Consider the following 27582-nt stretch of genomic DNA (forward strand, 5'->3'; position numbering starts at 1 on the left):
GCAAATCGCTACTGTAATATTACTAGTTTTACAGTAAAAAAAATGGCCCCCTTACAGTAGTGATTATTTGTTTTTTTTTTTTTTTGTACTATAAAGGGCTAATTTTAGTTTTTTTAACCCCACTATGTTACTAAACGTCTTAGACCTGGTTCACATCTATATGTTTTTTGGTGCTTTTTGCAGAAACGCACTACAGTTCATTTACATGGTTTCCTATGGGACACATTCTCATCTATGCTTTTTTCAGACGCTGCATATTTGGAAAGGGTCATGGACTTTTTTTTTTCTTTAATGCATATACTGAGCCTTATGCTGGCCACAGGGATCAATATTCAGACGAAAAATCTTTGTACGTTCGCTGAATGAAAGAATTTTCACTTGTGTCTAACATTCTGTTTTTAAAATGAATGTAATTTCTGAAAACCACATACACTGTCTGAAAATTCCTTTGACCAAGAAGTTTTCTATTATTTCCAAATTTTCCCGTCACTGTGGTTGAAAATGAATGTCGATTTGACCCCACTAACGATTAGAAAATCGAACGAACTTTCTTAAAAGTACATTTTTTTTTTTTTATGGAAGACATTGTTTTTTTTCATTTAAAAAACAAACAATCTCCGAGTCTGATATTTACCATATTCACCCTTTAATAGTATAAATCCTCTAATGGCATATACAGTATATCTCCTCTAATAGTATATACAGTATATCTCTTCTGTCTGTTACTCTCAGAGTGAATTAGATATTTTGCTCCCTAACCATATAGTTGGTTATTTATATTTACCACTGCATAGAGAGATTTAAGAAAAAATTGCCTTTTTTTAAAACTTTACATATTAACTAAATTATACATCACACTTTTTTTTTAAGGTTATTAATCGAAACAGTAATCGGCCAACTAATCGATTATGAAAATAATCATTAGTTTCAGCCCTACTAGTATGCTATGCATACTAGCTCATTATGCCTTTGTCTTGCAGGTGTTAGTTTTTTTTTTTTTTTTAAAGTGGGTTTACAACTATTTTAAAGCAGTATTAAATACAAAAATGTAATATATTAGTCTACCATTATAGATGTGTTGCATAGGCGTTCAGTCAAGCAACGCTCCCCAAATGCCCTGTGGGGTTGTGTGTGTGTGTTTTTTGTTTTTGTTTGTTTTTTTCTTTTTCTCGATGGTAAATTGGGAACTGACCATTGATGCTTTGCAATTGCGCCTAAATTGGTGATGAACCCAAAAATAAAAATGTGTATTGCAGCTTACTAATCCTTAGAGGTGGTGACTGCATTAGTTTTCTTTTGAAAGCAGCCACTACATCTAAGAATTGGTGAGCTGCAATTTAATACATTGTCGTTTTTTTAGATTTAAAGTGATTGTAAAGCTAAGGTTGGTTTGTTATTAAAAAAAAAAAACATTTCATACTTGCCTCCACTGTGCAGTTCGTGTTGCACAGAGTGGCCCAGATCCTCGCCTTCTGGGGTCCCCCGGCGGCGCTAGCTCCTCCCCGCATCGTATAACCCCCTTGGAGAAGTGCTCTCCCGGGGGGTTACCTTGCAGGCATGCTCCCAAGTCCAGCATTTGCGTCCATGAACACAGAATGCTGTGCTCAGCCCTGGAGCCTATGTCACTGGATTTAATTGACAGCAGTGGGAGCTAATGGCTGCGCTGCTATCAATCTATCCAATCAAGAGCTGAGACAACGGGCAGAGGGGAAGAGTGCGTCTCCGGCGTGGGAATTACGGGACTCAGGTGAGTGAAACGGGTGGGCTGGGGGGCCAGTCAGGGACAGAAGTTTTTTCACCTTAATGCATAGGATGCATAAAGGGCCGGTCAGGGACACAAGTTTTTTCACCTTAATGCATAGGATGCAAAAAATGGCCTGGTCATGAAGGGGGTGAAACCCTTCCGGGTCTGAAGTGGTTAAATAAGCCTAGTACAAATACTTTTAAGCATCCTTTACAGCAGCCTAATTGTTTCTCATTCTCTGAACTTATTTTTCGTGTAAATTTTTTATTTTTTTGGAACAAGGAGTTAGATTTAATGAGTGACTTAATTTTGTGTCTCCCTTGTAGGTTGCCAGAGGTATCCCTGTGCAAGTCATGAAACGTTCAAGACTACCCAGTAGTAGTGAAGATTCAGATGACAATGCTAGTAAGTTAAGTTTGGTTACTTGTTTTTTTTTATTATTTATTTTTTATGGTAATTCCATATTTTTTTTATATTGTATTGTTTTCAGGTAATAACCTTTACCAATTAGTAGTGTGTGTGTGTGTTTTAAAGGGGTTGTAAAGTCTAAACATTTTTTACCTTAATGCATTCCTTGCATTAAGGTAAAAAATGTTTAGATGCCAACATCGGCCCCTCAGTCCCCCTTTAATTACCTGACACCCCTTTCGATCCAATGCCGTGCACGTCGGCAGATCCCTTCTCCCCTCACTTACGGGTCTCGCTGGCTTTGCTGGTGCACGGGGGGCCATTGGCTCCCAGTGCTATCAATCAAAGCCTGTGACGGAGTGGGGGGTGGGGCTGAGTCCATGTGTCTGTCAATGGACACAGCAGAGAGACTCTGGTATGAGCACGCACGAGTGCCCCCATGGGAAGCCGCACTGGACAGAGGAGGGGCCAGGAGTGCAGGCGGGGGACCCAAAGAAGGAGGATCCTGGCCGCTCTGTGCGATTCCATTGCACAGAGTAGGTAAGTATGTTGAGATGTTTTGTTTTTTTATTTACGTGTTACAAACCCTTTACACAAACTAACTCCAGTCGGATTAATACATGGTTGTATAATAAACATTAGAGCTGCACAATTCTGGAAAAAATGAGAATCACGATTTTTTTGCGTAGAATAAAGATCACGATTCTTGGCATAACATCTTTCTCATTACACAAAAATATTGAGCTAACTTTGCTGTTTTAGTGTGTGTTTTTTTTTTTTTTTTTTTTTTTTTTTTTTTTATTCATTGAAGTGTATTTTTTCCTAAACAAATTGCGTTTTAACCGCTTGAGCCCCGGAAGATTTTACCCCCTTCCTGACCAGAGCACTTTTTTTACAGAACTGCATCTCTTTAACTGACAGTTGCGCGATCGTTCTACGCTGTATCCGAACAAAATTTGCGTCCTTTTTTCCCCCATAAATAGCGTTTTCTTTTGGTGGTATTTGATCAGCCTTGCAGTTTTTATTTTTTGCACTATAAACAAAAAGAGCGACAATTTTGGAAAAAAAACAATTTTTTACTTTTTGCTATAATATCCCCAAAAGTTTAAAAAAAAACAAATTTCTTCATCTTTTCATCATAATTCCCTCATTTTAGGCAAATATGTATTCTACCTATTTTTGTTAAAAAAAAAAAAAAAAAAATCGCAATAAGCGAACATTGATTGGCGTGCGCAAAAGTTTTAGCATCTGCAAACTATGGGAAAGATTTATGGCATTTTCATTTTTTTTTTTATTTTTTACTAGTAATGGCGGTGTTCTGTGATTTTTAGCGGTATTGCAACTGACAGATTGGAGACTTTTGACACTTTTTTTGGGACCATTGGCATTTATACAGTGATCAGTGCTATAAAAATGCACTGATTACTATGTAAATGTCACTGGTAGGGAAGAGGTTAACGCTAGGGGGCGATCAAGAGGTTAAATGTGTGTTCCTTCAGCATGTTCTAACTGTGTGGGGATGTGAGTGACTAGGAGAGGCGCCATATCATTTTTTCTACTTCGTAGGAAGAAACGATATGGCTCCTCTCCTCTGAAAGCACAGGGAATTGTGTGTTTTACACACACACAAATATTTGAGCTGGCGGCGATCGTGCCCGCCGGCCACGTGCATCGGGTCCCCCGCCGCGCAGCGGGCGCGCACCTCCGGCGGTGCGCATGCACCCTCTGGTGCCTGAAAACAGGCAGGACATACCCGTATGGGATTTCGCCAAGGAGAGCCATTGTGCCGCAGTATATCTGCGTGACACGGTCGGCAAGTGGTAGTAAGACCGCTGTGCAAATACGGTGTAACAAAGTATTGCAACAACCGCCATTTTATTCTCTAGGGTGTTAGGAAAAAAAATTTATAATGTTTGGGGGTTCGAAGTAATTTTCTAGCAAAAAAAACCCCCCAGTTTTTAACTTGTAAACAACACATCTCAAAAAAAGGCTCGGTCCTTAAGTGGCTAAAGACCGCTGCGCAAATACAGTGTGACATAAAATATTGCAACTACCGCCATTTTTTTCTCTAGGGTCTCTGATAAAAAAAATATATATATGGTATGTTTGGGGGTTCGAAGTAATTTTCTAGCAAAAAATACTGATTTTAACTTGTAAGCAACAAGTGTCAGAAAAAGGCCGGGTCTTTAAGTGGTTAAACTGACCTCATTTAGGCCGGGTTCACACTGCTGCAACAACACATGTGATTCGCACCGCACTCCTGTGCAAATCACATGCAATGTTTGTGCGATGTGAATTTAGCCATACAGATTGTATGGCTGAATTCACATTGCATTCACACCAAAGTCGTGCAGGACCCTTTTTTTGGTCCACACCAGAATCTGATCCGATACCTGTCCGAATTGACAGTTCGCACTGCGATAACCGATCTGGGGGTGTCATTAAGTTTGTATTGACACCCGCAGCGGTTTGCACAGGGCAGTGGGAACTGCCTGCGAGTTCTATGTGATGCGGGAACCCGTACTGGATTTTGCACGGGTTCTCGCATCGCAGCAGTGTGAACCCAGCCTTGGTCCCCTTTCACAAGGGATGGATGTGCAGGATTGACTCCGCTAGCTCAGCAGGGGATCGCTCCGTTGATCCCAGCTGAGCAGGCAGGTGACAGGTCCTTCTCCACAGCCTGTCTGTTTTCATCTGATCCCATCCGCTGGACGGATGCCGAATATATCGCCATCCATCGGTTTTTAGCAGATCTTGACAAATCGTATGGCAGGCGAGTGTCAGCGGACAGATCTCCTCTGACATCCCCCTCTCCATTGAAGTCAATGGGTGGGCCGCTCGGATCCGCCTGAAAAACGGACAGGTGGATTCGAGCAGGCTGATGGTGTGAAAGGGGCCTTAGACCGAAGTATCATCCCTTTGATCTAAAAGAACCAAACATTACAAACATTATTAGTTCTCTTTCAGTGCTGAGACATGTTGATAAACATTTGCCGGCCTTGGCTCTGCACTGTTTGCATAGAATCGTGGAAATGCTGGATTAGCATCGTGAGGGGGGGTTGAATCGAGATCGCGATTTTTTTTTTTAGTTCAACTTTTTTCCCTCCCAAATTTTCTGAAATGTATACTCCCAACAAAAAAAAAAATCTGCATTGATGAGTTCCTTAATTCACGGGAATACTGAGTATCAAACCATATTTCACCAGTAAACGTGCCAGATATGAAGTGATGGTATATAAACTTTGTGAGAAGGGCACAGGGTACACATATGACTTATGCATTTACAAAGGGAGAGAGAGCAATCTGGAGCCCCTTGGATAGCACTAGAAAAATAGTGTGGACACATCTGTACAGGGATACAGACTCAGTGTAGACAATTGATCACTAGGAGCAGTAGATCCCTGTCATGTTGCTAGGCAGAACAGGGAAATGCCTTGTTTACATAGGCATCTCCCGCTCTGCCGCTTCATGTCACGATTGCGGGCCCCCGGCGGACATCGAGTCCGCGGGTACACTTACGGAGTTCGCGGCTGGCGCGTGCACCCACTAAGCCGTGTCTTAAAGGGGACGTACAGGTACGCCTATTTGCCCAGCCGTGCTATTGTGCCAATGTACATCGCTGTGCGCTGGTCGGCAAGCGGTTAAGAAAAATACCTGTTAATTTGAATATATTGAATATACACACAGCAAAGAAAACCCATTTATCCCCTTGCTCTTCAGAACCATTTGTGACCATTGCAGGTTGACATTAAAGTGGTTGTAAAGCCACTTTGTCATGATCATACAATCCCCTCTGTTAATGTTATGTGCCCCACTGTATGTGCTTTATAAAAAATATGCTGATTTCTACCTTATTTCAGAGTGCCTCCCGTGACTGCTCACTGCTCTCCTTCTCTCCCAGTCTCACTACTACAGCGGGCGGGGCCGAGAACTCCCGCTTATGTCCTCCGGGAGGATGGGGCAGAGCGATGGGTGGTCAATGAGCGCCAAGAGGCGCTCTAAAATAAGGTAGACATCTGCATATTTTTTTTTTCTAAAGCACTTAACGTTATCTAACAGGGGATTGTATGAATATAACCAATTGTTATAACAGCAGGAAGGGGTGGGGAGCAGAGCGGCACTGACAAGAGCTTACGGGAGGGGGGTTTACAGTTTGGAGGGGGAGGGCAGAACCAGGCAGGATCAACCAGGTATTTTAGATTATACAAGGGGCCAAATTACACAGCATAAGCACTGTGCTATTATGCATGCTATAACCACTTCAGCTCCGTAAGGTTTTACCCCCTTCCTGACCAGGCCATTTTTTGAGATACAGCACTGCGTTGCTTTAACTGACAATTGCGCCGGTTGTGCAACGCTGTACCCAAATAAAATTGATGTCGCCCCACCCCCCACAAATAGAGCTTTCTTTTGGTGGTATTTGATCACAACTGCGGTTTTTATTTTTTGCGCTATAAACAAAAAAGCCTGACCGTTATGAAAACAATTTTTTACTTTCTGCTGTAAAACGTATCCAATAAACAAAAAAAAATTTTTAAAAATCGAATTTCTTCATCAATTTAGGCCATTGTATTCTGCTACGTATTTTTAACCAGTGATGCCATCTTTATTTTACCTTTTTATTATGGTTCTTGCCAGAACTTCCTTATTCCTTCTTGGGTGGCTTTAACAATCCAAACCTTGCCATTTTAGGTTTTTGTTTGCTTTTTTGCTTGTGATTTATTTTGGAACATTTTTTTTTTTATACCATGCAGTTGGTTAAAATTGTAATCTAAGGCAAACTTTCAAAACATGGGACTATTTTTAGGTATGGAGTTTCCCAACTTGCTTAAATCCAGTAATTTTTAAGTCCTCCTCTGATGTGCAAAGGATTCTAACTACTGTCTGTGCTTGTAGCAGAGTGAACCGCTTACTTTGGCAGTATGGCCTTGCAGGCTCTGTTTGTTCACCTGTCATGGTTTGGCTGAGATCCTGACAGTAGCATGTGGGCAGGCACAGGTGGCCTTCATGCTGCATACAACAGTGTGTTGTGACTTGTGACAATCATTGTTAATGAACAGGACAGAAGAATTTATTGTGGGACTATGTAGTCTGGAGTGGTCTTGATGGTCTGAATAATGCTTGGCGATACTGAAAAATGTACAATTTGAAAAGGCCTTTTTTTTACCCCGTCACAATTTTTTTTTTTATTTATGTACTGTATAGGAACTGTCTGCACTCTAACTAGTAGCACTATTTGGTTGATTGCAAAACTCAACCGTATTGCAGTCAGCCAGGTGAGTTTGGAAATCTTTCTGTTGCATTCTTTTAACCACTTGACCCTACGGAAGGTTTTACCCCCTTCATGACCAAGGCATTTTTTGCTATCCAGCAGTGTGCTACTTTAACTGGCAATTGCGTGGTCATGCGACACTGTACGCAATTAAAATTTGTCTTTTTTTTTTTTTCTCACTCAAATAGAGCTTTCTTTTGGTGGTATTTAATCACCACTGGGGTTTTATACTTTCTATAATTTTAAATGGAAACAAAATGAATTTTTTGGGTGGGAGCCTTTTTTAAAAATTTTTTTATGAAACCTATCCAATAAAAAAAAAAAAATCGAATTTCTCTGTAAATTTAGGTCAAACTGTTTTCCTGCTACATGTCTTTCTTTGGTAAGAAAAAAAGCCCAGTAAGTGTATATTATTTGGTTTTAAGTTTTATATATACTTTGGTGGTATTTGATCACCTCTGCGGTTTTTATTTTTAGCGCTATTAACAAATGGCGACTTTGAGAAGAAAATTTTTTTTTTTTTTTTTTTTTTTTTTGCTATAATACGTAGCCATTTTTCCCCCCTTATCTTCCAGGACACAATTTAAAAGGCCCCTCCCTCTCCTCTGACCCTCAGTTATTTTGTGTTTCCAGACCCTCCCAGGAGCACACCATTATGTTTGTTGTTTTTTATAGGTCTGGTAACTGGTTGGTGGACCCCCCTTCTGTGGTGATATCCAGGACTGGTTGTGGCAATGTCTGGGGTCCTTTCCTATGTTTTTAGACCAAGAAGGGCCCCCTGTATGTATTGGGTTACTTGCCTCTCTGGTGGTTTAGCAGCGGCAACTCCCTTCCAGGTCCAGCATCTAGCTGTGTGGGGAGGCATCTTCCTCGTGTCTTACCTGCGTTGGGTGTACCAAATTGGTGTCGGAGGACTTCCGGTGACGCGGCAAGATGGCGCTGGAACCGGAAGTGACATGACGAACTTCCGGGACACTGTTTTCTTAGAGGATCTCAGCGTGGTGCAATGCAGGGGACTCGCTGCTTTGGAAACAGTCTGCCAGAAGCAGGGCAGGCTAGTTTAGCAGTGCAGCGGCGGTCAGAGAAGTCTCACCAGCCGGCCTGTGTTCTCTTCTATGGAACTTGAGGACAGGACTGAGGATGGAGCACCCGCTCGAGTTAGCCCAGCGGTGGCATCTGGGTTCAATACTGCCCCCAAGTTAAGCCCTTGTCTGTGGATAAAGAGCTACTGCTGCAGGGGGGTCTGTATAAGGCCCCTTTCACACGGTTGGACTGTTCAGGTCCGCCTGTCAGTTTTGACGGTGGACCTGAACGGGCGCTCCATGTTAGCATATGGAGCGACGGATGTCAGCTGAGACATGTCCGCTGACATCTGACCCTGTCTGATCCGCTAAAAGCAGACGAATGGCCCTACGTTCAGATCTGTTGCTATCTGATCGGGTGAGATCTGATGAAAACGGATATGTTGTCAGTTTTCGTCCGATCTCTCCATAGGCAGCAGCGGCGCTCGACAAGCCCCGCCCCGATCATCCGCCGGCTCAGCGGAGATCAACGGAGAGATCTCCCGCTGAGCCAGCGGACTCTGTTCGAAGCGGAGTCCTGCCTCGTGTGAAAGGGGCCTTAGCCTTTTTGATGGTTTTGTTTTCTGTTTTTTTCTAGGTTGACAAACGTGTAAAGAATAAATGTGGGAACTGTAGAGCCAGGGTTTCTGATAGTTGTAAGAAACTTTTGTGAGGATTGTATTCCGTCAAAGGCAGTTTCTGGGTCTTTTGCCTCTTTTAAGGAGTTGATGACTTGGTAGTGGCCTCTTTTCGGTCCTTTAACGACAGAGTAGCTGGGATAGGGCGTTCCACTTCTAAACCTGTGACTCAGGAGCCTTCAGTCTTAGCTAGGTCTCTACCTTTTTTAGTATCAAAGACCAGTAGTTCAGGTAATGTTTCTGACTTGGAAGAAGGTGAGAATCCGGCATCTACCTCTGATGAGGAGTCTGCATCAGAGGATGAGGATACTGATAGCTCAACTAGGTATCTTCCAGTTGTAGATATTGACGAACTATTAAAGTCAATATATACTTCTGAACAGATTGAGATGCCTCAGCAAGCCCTGTTCAGGATAAAATGTACAGAGGTCTGCAAGGACAGAAAACTAGGTCTTTTCCTGTGCATCATTCACTCAAAAGGACATGATCCTTTCTGAGTGGAAAGATCTTGAAAAAAGTTGTTGCAGTCTAGAGGACACGAGAAGGTTTCCCTTTCAGTCTGATTTTGAGGAAGTTTTTTCCAAATGTCGTAGATTAGATGCTTCTATGTCACAAGTATCTAAAAAGTCAGATCTTTCATTTGAGGACTCTGGAGTCCTTAAGGACCAGAAGGATAGGAAGGCCGACTCTTTATTACGTAAAGCCTGGGATGCCTTTGCCTTTTCTTTAGGACGAGCTGTAGCGTCCACCTGTGTTGCTAGTAATTTAGATGTGTGGGTCCAACGTCTGGATGACCTTCTCTCCTCCGACACCCCCATAGAGGAGATCAGGGATTTTCTACCTCTTATTGCCAAGTTGGTTGCTTTTTTTGCTGATGCGGCAGCAAATTCTGTAAGATCTGTGGCCAGAACTTCAGCACTCATTAATTCCGCTAGATGGGCCATCTGGCTGAGATCTTGGGAAGGTGATCTTACCTCCAAGAATAAACTCTGTGCCATATCCTTTTAAGGCAAACTATTATTCGGGTCTTCCTTAGAGGGAGTCCTAGCTCGTTCTTCCAAGATGAGTAAACCGTTTCCATCTTCTCAAAAGAATAAGCCCCAGAATAAGATGCCTTTTTCGTGGCTTTCAGAACAAAGTCAATTTTAAGGCCAATAGGCAACAGGCAAAGAAGAAGTGGCCATTTAACAAAGACAAGCAAAAGAGGCTCCTTCAGCCCCTACCAAAAATCCCCAGTGACGCCAGAGCGGGGGGTAGGAGGGAGATTGTCCCATTTAATCAAGGAATAGGCAGAGATTTCCAGCAATCCTTTTATCCTCCAAATGATAGAAAAGAGGTTACAGGTTGGAATTCAAAAGCCCCCACCCCAGAGTTTTTTTCTGAATCTGATTGCGATGTGGGAAACAGAGGGTGTTATTTCTCCTGTTCCGGAAGATTACAAATTCCCAGGATTTTGTTCTCGTGTCTTTCTGGTAAGGAAGGCTTCCGGTAGGTTTTGGATGGTCATCAATTTAAGCGTCCTGAACAGATTCATAGTCTACAGATGATTCCGGATGGAAAACATTTATTCTGTAAGGAATCTGTTATTACCAGGAGTGTTCATGGTAACCCTGGATCTTCAGGACGCTTATCTTCATGTACCATCTGCTAGAGTCATCAAAAGTTCACAAATTTGCAGTTCTCATGGAAAACAGCCCAAGTCATTGGCAGTTCAGAGCCCTCCCTTTTGGTCTCTCAGCAGCACCAAGAATCATGGCTGAAGTCATGGCCTATTTTCGGATACAGAGGGTATCGATCATTCCCTATTTAGATGGGTTTTTGGTCTTTGCCCGAGAGAAAGAGAGCCTTGTTCAGGATCTACAATTGATCCTACAGACCTTTTGAGAAATTGGGGTGGAAGGTCAATCAGCAGACGTCTTGCCTGGTTCCCTCCCAGAGCATGCCTTTTTGGGTTTACCTAATAGACACTGTTGCCCAAAAGATTTTTCTTCCGGAAGAAAAGATTTTAAAGATTCTTCTCTCCGTGCAGAACTTCAGGTTGCTCCTGCAGGCCTGCCTTCATGCAGTTATTGGGCTTACTGACTGCAGCCATTCTGGGGTTGCCATGGGCCCAGTTGCATTCCAGGCCCCTTCAGGCGTTTCTGCGTCACTGGGATTGCAGAAAAAGCTCTTTGAATCGGCTCATACAGCTTCCAAGAGAGTATTTTCTCAATCTGTCCTGGGGGAGCAGCGGGAACATCTGGGAGGGAAGGACTGGGCACAGAATTCCTCAATGAAAATTACTACAGATGCCAGTCTGTGGAGCTCACTCAGGGGACTGGCAGGACCAGGAAGCCTGGCTGCCAGAGGAGGCATGCAATTTATCGAATTTCAGAGAACTGTTAGCAGTGGGGAAGGCTTTAGTTGCTCTGAAGGAGAGGGTCAATTCAAAAGGCCTGTTGATTTTTTTTCAGACAATGCCATGACTGTGGCATACCTAAACAAGCAAGGGGGCACGCGCTCGGATACTCTTCTATTGTTAACCCAGCAGATTCTGTCCTAGGCAGAGAACAATGTCTCTTCAATCAGGGAGGTGCACATCAGTGAGACAGCGAATGTTCTGGCGGACTATCTGCGCGGAATAGACATCAGTGCCAGCAGTTGGGAACTGAATCAAGACTCGTTCCAGGAGATTGTGTTATTTGGGGAATTCCCAGAGTAGATCTTTTTGCCTCCAGTCTCAACAAGAAACTACTGGTTTTCTTCTCGCTGGAAAGAGAGATGAAGTCCTTAGGGACAGATGCGCTCTCCTTCCTGTGGAAATTCACTCTAGCCTAAAGCTGCTGTCTGGTCCTCCTCTTGTGCGTTCATCAAGCATTATAGAGTCCAGGTGCTCTCCAGCCAGGACCTCTCCTTTGGTAGGAAAGTGCTTCAGGCTGTCGTTTCTCCCTAATGTATAGAATCCTGCTTATCCTCTCAAGTAGCTGTCCTGGAAGATGAGGGGGAAAACCCCTGCTAGACGTAACGGTATTTCCATGAATCTTCCAGGACAGCGTCTATATTCCCACCCTATTCTGTATCATCTCTCTCAAGTAGCTGTTCTGGAATATTCATGGAAATACTGTTACCGGTAAGTCTAAGGGGGGTTATTCATCAGTTTAAGCCTATATATATTCTACATATTTTTGGTAAATAAAAAAATTGCAATAGGCGTATATTGATAGGTTTGAGCAAAAGCTTTAGCGTCTGCAAACTATGGGATCGATTTAGGGACTTTTATTGTTTTTACTAATAATGGCAGCGATCTGCGATTTTTAGCTGGACTGCGACATTGAGGTGGACAAGTCTGACCCCAAATTACACTTTTTGGGGACCGGTGACATTATTACATTGATCAGTGCTATAAAAAAAAGCACTGATCAATGTAAAAATTACACTGGAAGGGGTTAACACAAGACGATCAAGGGGTTAAGTGTGTTCCCTGGGTGTGTTCTAATGGGGGGGGGGGCTCACCGGGCCCCACCGGGCCCCATTAAAACTGTTTTAGAAACAATGTGGAAGGAAAAGGTAGTATATACAAGGAGAAGGAACCTGAGAGAATTTAAAAGACTCTGGAACCCCTGGTTAGAAGAAATGGGATACCCAATGTAAGGGAATGGTAATAGGAATGGCCTATGGTGGTTAAAACTAATAAAGAACGTAGAAGCATGGATTGGGGAGGGGAGAAGGGGGGGGGGGGTATAGGTTGGGAGGGAGGCGGGTAAAAAGGGAGTAGGAAAATTGATTAGAGTACATCTGTTCCCATGGCTATATGTTTTTTTTTATATAAGTATATATATTGGGTGTATCTAAAATCTGGTATTCTTGTTTTTTAATTTTGCATAATGTGATGTATTGAATAAAGATTATTTAAATAAAAAAAAAAAATAGACACTGGCAGGGAAGGGGTTAACACAAGGCGATCAAGGGGTTAAGTGTGTTCCCTGGGTGTGTTCTAACTGGGGGGGGGGGGGCTCACCGGGACATGTCAGAGATTACTGTTCCCGATCACTGGGAACAGAAGATCTGACATGTCCCCCTGTCAGAACGGGTATCTGCTTGTTTACACTGGCAGATCCCCGCTCTGCTTCTGTACTAGGCAATCGTGGGTCACCGGCGGACATCAAGTCAGCCGGACCCACGGGCATGCTCGTTTTTTACCTTCATGGATAAAATCCATGAAGGGGGGGGCGAACTTCCTGCTGATTTTGCTGTGGCAGTGGGTACCTGTCAAAACCACCCTGAAATGTGGCAGCAGAAGGGGGGGGGGGGGGGGAATAGCTGCACTTCCCCTTTTGGGTGGAGCTCAGCTTTTAAATGGCTGTCACTGGGAGAGATGATCAGTCCTATTGGAAATTTATTTTGTAATAGTGACACATCCACTTTTTTTTATTTAAAGGGGTTGTAAACCCTCATGGTTTTTCACCTTAATGCATTCTATGCATTAAGGTGAAAACCCTTCTGTAGTGCTGCAGCCCCTCTGTTTTACTTTCCTAAAAAGCTGTCATCTTCCATCCGGGACTGAGCACACCAGATCTAGCTGGTGTCTCATGTCTTAATTGGATAGATTTATAGCAGCACAGCCATTGGCTCCTTCTGCTGTCAATCAAATCCAATGATGCGGGGGCCGAGTCCTGCATTCTGTGTGAGTGGACACAGATGCAGTACTCGGGAGCGTGCCCGCATTGGTGTCCACCATAGGAGAGCCTTCTCCAACGTGGACACTTTATGCGGGGAGGAGCCACCAGCGCTGCTGAGGGATCCCAGAAGAGGTAGATTAGGGGAAGTATGACATGATAGATAGATATATAGACTATAGATATAGATATATATATATATATATATATATATCTATAGATATATAGATATATAGATATAGATATATAGATATATATAGATATATAGATATATAGATATATAGATATATAGATATATATAGATATATATCTATATATAGATATATATCTATATATAGATATATATCTATATATATCTATATATATATATATCTATCTCAAGTGTTTACAACCCGTTTAAGTATTGGGGATAGTGTGTCCTCCAATTGCAGCATTTTGGGCATTTTCCATATGGTTTGTTTTGCCTAAACATAGGGCTGAGTATTCAAAGCATAATACATGAATGAAAACCCAGGTTGCTTTACAGCCAAATTCCAGCTTGGGTTAAAAAAAAAAAGGGTATTGGATCCTTTCAACTCTGGGTTAAATGATGCCTGGCCTCTTTCAGCCAGAGATGCATCGAAACATATCGGCCAAATACGATGCTGTTAGCATTTTGCAGATAGAGAAAAAGGTGCCAAACACACCAGATTTTTCTGCGAATTTACTGTGCTTCTGGTGTGTTCATAGGTCATGTGGCTCAAATACCGCATAAAACAGGTGCGTTATGTGTTTTTTTGGTGCGTTTTTTTTTTTTTAACTGACCAAAAATTCAGCTAGCGATTTTTAAAACCACGGAAGCGCAACAGACCAGTTTGAAGACATACATAGAATTTAAAGGGATGCATTTTCTTGAGCTTTTCTTGTGCTAAAGCTGCTGATAATGGCCAACAATAAATTCATACTCATTTAAATTAATATTAAAAAGTTGAAAATATAAGACAAGCGCATGCTGAATTTTGGGTTTCGGCACCAAAATTTCCATTCGGTGCACCTCCTACTTTCAACCCGTTTCCTGCCTTGGAATCCTAGGAAATTGAAGTACTGTAGTTGCATGCCCTTATGTGCTGCTGCTGTTGGAAGCAACTGCCAGAGAGAAAAGGGGAATATCTGAGCCTGGAATTGGACTTTAAGACAGATTTTGCATTATGGGGAAAAACTGTTTGTAAAACATCTTATTTGATCTTGAAGCAGACCTGTCAGCAATTTTACAAGCCTTCATAAATAAATCCCTAATATGTCAGTGTTACGTCTAGCTACAGTGTGTTGTTTTTTTTTTTTTGTTTTTTTTTTAACGGTCTTTAGCACTTGTGCAGCATGTGTGTGACATCTGTGAAGAACACAGCTTGATACTCGCCAGACTTCAATTAGCAGAGGTGGCGTGGTCACTGTGGTTAGAGGCAGGTTGAACTTTTTCTATTAATAATGCATAACACTGCTATAGAGAGACTAATGTACAGACATCTGTAGTCCTCACAGACCAGCGTATACCATACTCTACACTGGATGTTATGTCTAGTCTTTGTAACATGCTGTCAAATGTCATTGAGACTAGATGAGAGAGATCATTTTTCCCACAAGTGGACCCTTCCTAAAAAGGGCAGTGTTCCACACGCTCTGTGGTTTAGCCTGAACCAAAAAGACATGTTTTATAGATGGCTCAGAGGCACTTTCTGTCTGTAGAATGTTATTGATTTCATCCTAGCACTCATCTTCTGCAACTGTCTGCCATTCTGCAAAAATGCTAGAACTGCCAGAATACTCATTGTCTTGATGTAGGCCATTGTTCATGGTTTTACTAGTGTCCTTTTCTCTGAGCCAACTACATGCTTGCCTACAACACTTAGATCATTAGGGCTCTTTCACACGGGTGGCTGGGGACTGGTAAAAACAGACAGCTGAGCCACAGGTTTTACCACATCACATCCACCCAGATCTCAACTATACAGCCGCACCTGGGCTGTACACATCCCGTGGTCGCAATGCTTTGCTTCACAGCCCCGGCATTTAATAGCCTGCAGAGGATTAGATGCTCATTGGGTCTAGGGGGGAGCAGAAGAGACTGTGTTGCTTACTAACCTTACACACTGGCGCTGTCCTCTCTGCTCCGCTCTGGGCTGTGAGCTGGCCTTCTGCATCATCACATACAATGCAGGGCTATTATCCAGTGAAGTGATGAGTGGATGAATGAAGTATTATGGGAAGTATTGCTCATTATCCCTGTACCCCTAGATTTAAAGCAGAACTAAAGCTGCAGATATTCACCACCTTTCCAATGGTTCAACGCCCACGATGTGGACTTCTCACTGGCTTCTTCCTGGTGCCGGTCTTTGTCAATCTTAATTGGCCAGTGCAGTAGCTAGTTATCCCAGAACACTGGTTTTAGTGGTGCTTCACCGCTGTTTAAGCAACGTTTTTCGGCTGCTATCGGAGTGCTTTTAACCCCCGATAAGGCGCTAAGAGCGCCCGTGTGGCAGCACTTTGGAAGCGCTGCCCATTCATTCCAACGGACGGGTGGTGTAGGTGTAACCACCCCAAAGATGCTGCTTGCAAGACTTTTTTCCCATCCCGCAAGCGCACTGCCCCACTGTGAAAGCACTGGGCTTTCACACTGGGGAGGCATGAGAGGCAGTTTTCAGGCGCTTTACAGGTGCTATTTTTAGCACGAAAATGCCTGAAAACTGCCTCAGTGTAAAAGGGATCTAAGGGCACGTTATTCTTGGGGGTTCTTTTTTTTTCTCCAGCTACTGCTGGTTTTTTTTTTTTTACACTGTAATTGGCTGTTTCAGTGGTAGTGTGGTTTTGTTTTTTTATCTGCAATTTGTGAATAAAGTATACGTTTATACTCTGTTATGATGCCGAGTTGTCTCCCAGGTCCCCTAGGTTCTAACAAGTGGTCTATGGAGTATCTTCCAATTAGGAAGTAGAGGTAGAGCCTTAATCAGGTTTTTTTATCCTTCATAACATTTTATCATTAAATGTTCTTGGCTTTTTCCTATTGTTGCTACCGCTGCTGCCATCTATCAACATTTAGTTTCCGCTTCTTTGACTTTTTGAATGGGCACACCTAATGATTGATGCATCACCAGCAAGAGGCAAAAAGCAGTTTGAGCTATGGCAAGGCTCAGAATAAAAGCAGAATCTGGTTAGAATGGAGTAAGTTATGGTTCACGTCTTTTTTGGGTCTATAGATGCAGAGGCAAGATTTTCCCTACCCATCAACCTGGCAGAGACTGTCCAGACTTGCATTTTTAGCAATGCTGCCATTTTCTCTGCTCAAAATAAACCCTCCAGGATTTTGTACATAAAATTCACTAGATAGGATACGTAATTCTGCGTCCTCCAGTGGAATTAGTAATGTTTGGAGAAACTATTTATATTTGGGCTAAAAGTTGACCTATTATAGCCTTGATGTTGGCAAGTAAGATTTCCCTGCTGGACCGAAATAAAGACTTGGCTGGGCACTGATCCCTGTCCTTTTCCATCCTTAAAGAAGCAAGTTGTTTTGGGAGCAGTTACTTTTTTAAATCGCTTGCCAACCTCACAGCAGATAATCCTCCATGTGGTTCATCTATCTCCAGGTACTTATTTTTTTTTTCTGTGTTATGCTTTTTAACTGCAGCTCTGTCTCTGACAGGATGTCTACAGAGAACTGGCTGTCAGCGGCCGTATTTACCAATGGAATTAAATAAGCCTGAATCAAGATCAGCTCAATAAGGCATCCGTGTTGATAGAAGCCAGAAAAACAGTAGAGTATAATATGAATTCTGCAGAACATGTTTACCCCGATGATTAGCTGCACAAAGAATGCCTTGAAAAGTGCCCACAGATGTCTCGAAAGTCAGGAATGCTGTTTTGCTCTGACATGAATAGCGGTTTACCAGAAGTCATCTGAAGTTTGCCAAAACAGATCTACATACAGTAGTGCTTTATGCCTCACGATCTTGCTGCAAAACCTAATTCAGCTTTTTATTTTTATTTTTATTTTTTTTTAATATATAGTATAGACAATACATACATGATTATGGTTGCTATTAATGCATTCTTATGTTTACATGCTCAGTTTCTTTTATTAGTACGTTTGCATTCTTTTATTGGACTGAATGTTTAAAAGGCATGCATACACATGACTGTTGTATGATACAAGTGATGACACTCTTCTGCAGGACAAGTAAGACTATGCGCTAGGACACCATAGTTGGGGAAAACTAAATGCACTAGCTTATGTCTTCTCTCTCCTTAAGGGTCCTTTCACACTGGGGCGGTTTGCAAGCGCTATTGCGCTAATAATAGCGCCTGCAAATTGACCCGAAAGTGCCGCTGCTTTCATTCCAGTGTGAAAGCCCCGAGGGCTTTCACACTGGAGCGGTGCGCTGGCAGGACGGTAAAAAAAGTCCTGCTAGCAGCATCTTCGGAGCGGTGAAGGAGCAGAGTGTATACCGCTCCTTCACCGCTCCTGCCCATTGAAATCAATGGGACAGCGCGGCTATACCGCCGGCAAAGTGCCTCTGCAGAGGCGTTTTGCGGTAGTTTTTAACCATTTCTCGGTCACTAGCGGGGGGTAAAACCTCCCCGCTAGCGGCCGCATACCAACGGTAAAGCGCCGCCCGCCCCAGTGTGAAAAGGGCCCTTAAAGAGGTTGTAAACCCCCCTGAAGAAAAAGAACAAAACAAAAAACCTGCAACATAATGCATTGCATAAAAATAAATAACCAAAACGCCAAAGATTAATCCAGTTACCAGCTGCAGTGAAAAAAAACTTGCTGTGCAAATATACTTATGAAAAATCAATACACCGTGCTAAATGGTTTATTAACAAAAATATAAAATTTAGATTACACAGATTGCATAATGTTGCTTCAACAACATTAGTGACTGTCCCAAATAGGTGATAAACGGTTCTCGTGTTGAAAGGTATTATATCCATGCTGCTAGGTACTCGGACAAGGTGCCCCCACATGTATATAAACTCGCCCCTCCGTATGGGCCAACTATCACTAGTATGGTCAAACAGGCGTGTGGGGAGACCCCTGGAGATATCCTTGTACTCGTCAGGAATCGTCAGTACAAGGATATCTCCAGGGGTCTACCCACATGCCTGTTTGACCATACTAGTGATAGTTGGTCCATACAATGGGTGAGTTTACATCCATGTGGGGGAGCTTTTCTGGGCACCTAGCAGCACGCATATAATACCTTTCAACACGAGCATTGTTTATCACCTAATTTGGGACAGTCACTAATGTGGTTGAAGCAACATTATGCATTCTGTTTAATCTAAATTTTATTTTAAAATTTTTGTTGTTATACCATTTAGCATAGTGTATTGATTTTTCATAATGCATCGCATACTAGCTCATTATGAAATACTTGCCTTAGAACGAATCCCTGCAGCGGGGCCCGCACTCTGCTGACAGGGCTGACATCTTCCCTGGTGTTTCTTCCGGGTTTGCAGGCTCCTGTGCTATGATTGGCCAGAGTCGCGATGATGTCACTCCTGTGCATGCACGCGGGAGCTGCCGTCCATGGCACAGGCCCTGAAGAAACTACACGGGCGGCCGTTCCTTCAGATCGCATGCGCCAATTACTTAATCGGCGCATTATACAGTAAATATCTCCTAAACGGTGCAAGTTTAGGAGATATTTACAGTACTTATAGGTACAAACAAACAAGGGGAGTTTATTTTCTCTAAGGTAATCTGTCAAAATAAAAAGTAAGGGAAGCTGTTATCGCTGAATTCTTTTTGAGGGAGCGTGTTCCAGGGTCGTCCTCTCCTTGCTTTAACAATTAGTAAGTCACTGACTTGACACAAGCTCGCAGCATTAACACAATAAAGGAAAGGTTAAAACTTATGGCTCACAGCTACGTGAAGTGTAGAAAATCTGCTTTTACGGTTGCTGACAAAAAAACCTGCAATTCACTACTCCAACTTTTTTTTAAACCTTTTTTTGCTGTTGGGCTTTAAATGCAAAACTAATACTGTGGCCATACACGGTTTAGATTTTTTTTTTTTTCAGCTAGTGTGTTGGATGCATTGTCCCTGCTTGACTAGTTGAATTTTGACCAGTGTGTGGCTAAATTAAGATGGCTTTAGCGCATGTTAAAGTATATAAGTCACCCCTTAGGGTGCGTAGGAGGCTATATACTGATTAAAATCCCAATATTAGATCTGCATGTCAGAAAGCTGTTCGTTTGAAATTTTTAACCTTTGTGAATTAGGCTGCTGTCACACTAAAAGCACCAACTGTTGGCACCAAACTGCAGCTCGTTTTAGCAGCACTTGAGCGCTGTTGCCCCGCTTTTTGGCCACTAGTGGGGGTGCTTTCAACCCAAGAAAAAGGGTTAAAAACTCCTCTTTTAAAGGTGCTCTGCAAGCACTGCCCATTCATTCCAATTGGGAAGGCATTTTGGGAGCGCTAAACACAGCGCTCCCAACCCGCCCCAAAGATGCTGCTTGCAGGGCTTTTCAGAACGTCCCGCAAGCGCACCGCCCCAGTGTGAAAAGACACACTGAAATGAATGGGAGGCGGTTTTCAGGCGCTTTGCAGAGATTATTTCTTGCGTTAAATGCCTGAAAACCACCCCAGCGTAAAAGGTGGCTTAATGTTGGGATACTGCCTGACAGGGCTCACACAGCACACAGACTTTTTTAGGGCCAGTTCACACCAGATGCAGTTTTGCATGCTTTTTTTCTGCACTAAAAATGCATGCAGTGTTTTCCATGTATTCCAATGGCTCTAGTTTACACCAATGCAGTCCATTCTAGTCAGTTTTCAGTGCAGAAACTGACTGGGAACCGACTACTTTGGTGTGAACTCAAGCCATTGGAATACATAGAAATCACTGTGCATGCATTTTTAGGGCCAGTTCACGCCACAAAAATGCACTCTGGATACGTTCCGGATCAGTTTTTGTTTAGTTACCACACGCAGTTAAAGTGCATTTTTGATACAACTTGCTAGGTTCCAGTACAGCTCTGTGCAGAAAAAAATGCAGCACGCTCTATTTTTATTTTTTTTTTACACTGGAAACTGACTGCGCTGGTGTGAACTAGAGCCATTGGAATACATGGAAAACACTGCATGCATTTTTAGTGCACACAAAAAAGTGTGGAACTGCATCTGGTGTGAACTAGCACTCAGTCACAATTAATGTTGTCCATGCTGCTGTGCTCTAAATGTGTCAGTTCTGCTGTCCCCTAGATATGAGCTATGAGGAAGTTGCTGTGACTCAGACCTAGAAACTTTTGAAGTAGACCATAGAAAAGTTGGGCATTTTGAGGCAACATTTGACACCTTTAAGATTGTGTGATTTGTAACATGCAAGTCTAGAATTGAAGCCTAAGCCGGGCGTTAGCGCTAAAGCGCCAGTTGTCTTAGCGGCACTGTTGCGCCACTTTTCGGCCGCAAGCGGGTGCTTTTAACCCCAAAAAGGGTTACTGTTTTTTGACGCTTTAAAAGCGCTGCCCATTCATTCCAATGGGCAGGGCATTTTGGGAGCGCTAAAGTTGCACTGGAATGAATGGGAGGCGGTTTTCAGGCGCTTAGCAGAGGCTATTTCCAGCGCTAAAGCACCTGAAAACCGCCCTAGTGTGACAAGGGTCTAAAAGATAATGGGAAAGAGAGCCTCAGGAACAGTTGTAGTTATAAAAGTTAACTTCTATTCAAAAAGTCATGTGGACTTCGTATCGAAATATAATCAATAATATATTACTGTTTAAATTCACCACCTTGAAGAGGCTCTGCTATCTGCTCCCAGAAGCTAAGCCTTATGATCCTTTTAATGATGACGTGACTCTTTGGCTGGACCCTATACTTGACCACCATGCATACCCATGTTTCATGGTTGCTACAACTGTGACATCCTGAATACGCAACCTGCCTGCTTATGTGATCAGTGGACCCTGCTAAATAGTGGTGAGGATGCCCCCAACATCGGCTATGTCTGCAGTAAATGTGCATTGGATGTTTCCCTGCTACTGGTTAGGATTTGGACTATAACGTCATACACTGAGCAAAATTATAAACGCAACACTTTTGTGTTTGCCCCACTTTTGTGTTTGCCCACGACTTTTTCTATGTACACAAAAGGCCTATTTCTCTCAAATATTATTCACAAATCTGTCTAAATCTGTGTTAGTGAGCACTTCTCCTTTGCCGAGATCCATCCACCTCATAGGTGTGGCATATCAAGATGCTGATTAGACAGCATGATTATTGCACAGGTGTGCCTTAGGCTGGCCACAATAAAAGGCTACTCTAAAATGTGTAGTTTTACTGTATTGGGGGGGTCGGGGGGTCTAAAAAATCAGTCAGTATCGGGTGTGACCCCCATTTGCCTCACGCAGTGCAGCACATCTCCTTCGCATAGAGTTGATCAGGTTGTTGATTGTGGCCTGTGAAATGTCCATTCCTCTTCAATGGCTGTGCGAAGTTGCTGGATATTGGCAGGAACTGGAACACGCTCTCGTATATGCTGATCTAGACTATCCAAACATGCTCAATGGGTGACGTTTCCAGTGAGTATGCTGGCCATGCAAGAACTGGGGTGTTTTCAGCTTCCAGGAATTGTGTACAGATCCTTGCAACATGGGGCTGTGCATTATCGTGCTACAACATGAGGTGATGGTCGTGGATGAATGGCACAACAATGGGCCTCAGGATCTCATCATGGTATCTCTGTGCACTCAAAATGCCATCAATTAAAACACACCTGTGTTCGTTGTCCAAAGCAAATGACTGCCCGTACCATAACCCCACTGCCACCATGGGCCACTCGATCCACAACGTTGACATCAGCAAACTGCTCACCCACACAACGCCATACACTGTCTGCCATCTTCCTGTACGGTGGAAACCGGGATTCATCCGTGAAGAGAACACCTCTCCAAAGTGCCAGACGCCATTTAATGTGAGCATTTGCCCTTTCAAGTCGGTTACGATGATGAACTGCAGTCAGGTCGAGAGCCTCATGAGGACAACAAGCATGCAGATGAGCTTCCCTGAGACAGTTTCTGATGGTTTGCATAACCAAAGAATTTATGCACAAACTAATTGTTGCAGCAGCTGTCTGAGTGGCTGGTCTCAGACGATCTTGGAGGTGAAGATGCTGGGTGTGGAGGTCCTGGGCTGGTGTGGTTACACGTGGTCTGCCGTTGTGAGGCCAGTTGGATGTACTGCCAAATTCTCTGAAACTCCTTTGGAGATGGCTTATGGTAGAGAAATGAACATTCAATTCAAGGGCAACAGCTCTGGTGGACATTCCTGCAGTCAGCATGCCAATTGCACGTTCCTCAAAACATTTGCAACATCTGTGGCACTGTGTTGTGTGATAAAACTGCACGTTTTCGAGTGGCTCTTTTATTGTGGCCAGCCTAAGGCACACCTGTGTATTAACCATGCTGTCTAATCGGCATCTGATATGCCACAACTTGTGAGGTGGATGGATTATCTCGGCAAAGGAGAAGTGCTCACTAACACATATTTAAGCCTAGGTTCACATTGGAGCGATTTGTCATGCCATTTGACAGATCAAATCGCATTACAAGTCGCAGCCTATTGGAGGCAATGGCACTGTTCCAATCGGTGCAACACCGATTTTGCGGCGCCGCTCCAATTTGCAAAAGTAGTTCCTACACTACTTTTGCCGATTTCAGGTGGGACTTCAATAGACATCTGTGCATGAAGCCACACAGACCTCTATCAAGTAGCAGCTGAAATCGCGCTAACCTTGCTACTTTGAAATCACGCTACTTCAAGTGAAGTAGCACGATTTCCAAGTGGCATCAATGTGAACCAGGGCTTAGACAGATTTGCGAACAATATTTGAGAGAAATAGGCCTTTTGTGTACATAGTACATAGAAAAAGTCGTAGATCTTTAAGTTCAGCTCATGATAAAGGTGGGCAAACACAAAAGTGTTGCGTTTTTTATAATTTTGCTCAGTGTAGATACTGGTGCTGTTCTTTGTGACTTGTTTCTCTACTAGGGTTGCCACCTCATCCCTTTTAAACTTGAACACATATGAATTACACAGGTTCTGAGGCCAATTTAATGCAGATAAGGCATCAAGTGAGTTAAATTGCCACTCTAATCAGCCTTGGAACCTGTGTAATATGTGTTCAGGTTTAGGCATGAGGTGGCAAACGTATTCTCTAGGTAGTGAAAGGTTTTTTGTTTACCCTGAGCCCTGGTTCACATTGGTGCGTTTTGACATTCCATTTCATGCTGCATTTGCGGCGCCACACCGATTTCAAAAAGTAGTTTCTGTACTACCTTTTGCGATTTCGGGGTGCGATTTCCATTGACATCTGTGCAATCGCCGCCAAAATGGGGACTGACATGCATTCTATGCAACCAAAAATATAGAAAATATACCAAATCATTATTATTCAACCAAAAAATAAAATAAAAGCCTCATGCACGTGTCCTGCTTCTTAATATAGGGGGTCAACAATGCCAAGAGTTGGTGAAAGCAGGGGTCTATCATCCGGAGATGATTCCGAAAATCACCCGGATTATTCTCCTGGAGCTCCCGCAGCAAAGGCATATGACATAATTGGTCACGATTAATGAAGCAACCAATTTTTGCTCCTCCTGTTCCTGGACTGGACTTGGGTCAAAGCCAAAACTCCAAGGCCAATAATAAATAACACGTTATCTCCTCCGATTCCACAACATGGCTGGTTGACGAGCGGCCTTTCAGAAACAAACTGAAAAGCGTGAAATGAAAAGTGCAGATCAACACTCACCAAACGTCTACTAACACGAAATAAGCCAAAGGAGCACAAAGGGTGGTGCTAAAGAGCTGAAAAACAACGTAGTACATCACTACGTTCGTATTTGTTGGCCGACAATTCCTTGCCGATGGTATGCAAGACAAGTTTGGACCAACGACCTCCGCACAAGACTCCACGGTTTTGTTGGCCAACAATCCGATCGTGTGTACTAGGCTTTAGAAAGCTTCATCACTTGCTAGTATGTAGATTTCAGACCGAGAAGACACAGGAAGGAAATGATAATCAGCTGACCTCATTAGCACACACCTGTGGCTGCTTTTCCCCCTTCCACAGCAGATCACTGACGCCCACTTCCACAGGTGCGCGGTTTTCCAATGCAATAAATCGGTGAACACTGTCCTCGCTAAATACAGTTATCTGTATAGACGACACCTGGGAGCCAGAACTCTTACTGATTTATAGGGGATCAAATACTTTTTTCACTCATTAAAATACTAATCAATTTTATAACTTTCTTGAAATGTGTTTTACTGGAAATTTTTGTTCTGTCTCTCACTGTGTTTTTCCAAATGCATGAGAGCGCACATGAAAATGTGCACTTTGCCATGTTTCAGAAATGCTGCAAATATGCACCATGCTTGTGTTTTAATTACATGTTTAAAGGCATCTCAAGTAGAGCTGCACGATTCTGGCTAAAATGAGAATCACGATTTTTTTGCTTAGAAGATCACGATTCTCGTGGCGCAACATCATCTTTCACATTAAGCCTGGTTTCACATATGTGCGGTGCGAATTGAAGCTCAGGTTTCACTGGGGAGATAAAAATCTCCTGTTCAAAGGATTCATTGCGTTTTTGCTCAGGATTAGAGAGCAGGGAGAGGGGGAGGGAGGGGGGGGGGGAGGGGGAGGTGTAGTGAGGAGAAAGAGAAAATCCTTGTTCAGAATGCAATGCATCTGCGAATCAGATGCGTTCCCATAGGAGATAATAGGCTTGTAGTTCGCACCGCAATGCCCAAAAACGCACACGTTTTTTGTGCAATGCGCAGTGCGAATGCAACGCACATATGTGAACCAGATGCATTCATATGAATGTATTTTAAAATGTCCTGCGAATTAGATGCGGTGTAAGCCGCATCTAATTCGCATAGGTGTGAACCCGGGCTAAAACAAAAAAAATGGGCTAACTTTACTGTTTTGTTTTTTAATTCATTGAAGTGTATTTTTTCACAAAAAATTGCGTTTGAAAGACCGCTGGGCAAACACAGTGTGACTTAAAATATTGCAGCAATTGACATTTTATTCCATAGGGTCTCTGCTAAAATATATATAATGTTTGGGGGTTCCAAGTAATTTTCTAGCAAAAAAAATATTGATTTTAACCTAAGAAACAAGTGTCAGAAAAAGATTTAGACTTTAAGTGGTTAAACTTCCTGCATTTGTGTTAAAAACTTGGCAGACTGCCTGGATTTTTTCTTTACACAGAAGATTATCCCTTTGATCCAAGAAGGAAGAGTTAGTTACAATGTTTCATGTTAAAAACTTGGCAGACTGCCCGGATGTTTTCTTTTGACAGCATAGTGAGCAGATAAGTCTCTCCACTTGTTATAAGAAAGAATTGCCATACTCTGCAATAGAGATTGTCAGGGGGGTTGAATCGAGATCACGATTTTTTAACGATTAATTGTGCAGCTCTAATCTCAAGTGCGGTAAACGCACCATGCTCAGCCCCAACAAATGTTCTGGAGCTTCTCTGGGGCAATTGTTGTGGGAGTGCAGCCCATCAAGTGAATGGGCTGCCCTATGCATGATGAGTGGAAATGCTCCAAAACAAACGCAAGCAGGAATGTAAATCTCCGCTACATGTAGATGTGAATGAGTGGTGAACACACCCTATCATGCCTGCTTCTGTGATGCAACAAGGAAGTGAAGGTTTCCAGGAAATGGCCTACCAGAAGTGAATGCTCAGACGATCTACAGGAAGTGATGGAATCTAAAAAATAATTAAAAAAATTCAAATAAACTGAGGACTTTTTAAACCTCTTGTGGATAAGGTAAGCACATTGAGACGGCTGGGCCAGAAATGGCATTGGAAAAGGCTTCTATTTATTATGAAAAGTAAAATTCTGCCTGAAAAGGTGAACTTGTACTTTAAAGTAAAAAAAAAAAAAAAAAAACCTTTGACTTTAGAACCAAAATAAAGGTTTGTGCAAATAGTGATGCACATTTGTTGGGAAAATGTCCCCATTTTCAAGGGTTTTTTTTTTTTTTTTACAAAATGTATCAAAGAAAAAAAATGCTTTGAAAATACAATGTTTGTAACACTAGATTTTCTCCTGGTAATTTATGGTTTTATAGTTTTGTATCATTTTCCTTTTTTTTTTTTTTCTTAGGCCTCTCTACATCTTGGTCACAAAATTCAAGGTCTCGCCATGGCAGAAGCTCAAGGCATGAAGACCACAAACCTTCAGAGGTATTTTGGATCCCAGTAGTATATAATAGTTTTTGTGTATTTGACACCATATGTGTATTAACATAAATAAAAGAAAACCTATGCTGGATATCTCTGCAAAACATGCATATTTGCATTTTGTTCCCTTTTTTAAGGCCTCTGGCGTTTTTTTTTTTTTTTTTTTTTTCCCCTGCCTCTAAACTTTCCTGCATGTTAGACTGGGTGCACATAGAGTTTTAGCAGCATTTAGTGGAAGGAAGAAATACCCACTGCCAGTGCTTCCAGGAGCAGCAGAGGTTTGGCAGAAAAAATGCTTGATGCTTGGAAACGTGTCTAAAGGCATGTTAATGCTAGGCACATTTAGCACTTGAGCATAAATTTATTTCAATGGCCATAATAAATTATTCTGGCCAATGAAATGCATTAACGCCCAAGCGCTTACCACTTGGAATCGCACCTAATCGCTTTGCAAAACCGCTGCTGTTAGGAAGATGGGTTTCTAGGAGAGTTTGCAAAACATCCTGTGTGCATGAGGCCCGAAGACTCTGCGGGTACAGAAAAATACTTGTTGATCAGGCA

At 42.7% G+C, this 27582-nt stretch overlaps 1 protein-coding gene across 3 annotated transcripts in view; it reads left to right on the forward strand.

Moving 5' to 3' along the window:
* Positions 1-27582, forward strand: part of JADE1 (jade family PHD finger 1) — a 186156-nt gene that overhangs the window by 65542 nt on the left and 93032 nt on the right. For all 3 annotated transcript variants that reach the window (XM_073603792.1, XM_073603793.1, XM_073603791.1), the window contains exons 2-3: positions 2071-2149; positions 26945-27024. In XM_073603792.1, the coding sequence (XP_073459893.1) occupies positions 2098-2149; positions 26945-27024 (132 nt within the window). In that variant the 5' untranslated portion in view covers positions 2071-2097. The remainder of the gene's footprint in view (positions 1-2070; positions 2150-26944; positions 27025-27582) is intronic.

This window comes from Aquarana catesbeiana, linkage group LG01 (assembly GCF_042186555.1).
Source record: "Aquarana catesbeiana isolate 2022-GZ linkage group LG01, ASM4218655v1, whole genome shotgun sequence".
In the NCBI taxonomy this organism is placed as follows: Eukaryota; Metazoa; Chordata; class Amphibia; order Anura; family Ranidae; genus Aquarana; species Aquarana catesbeiana.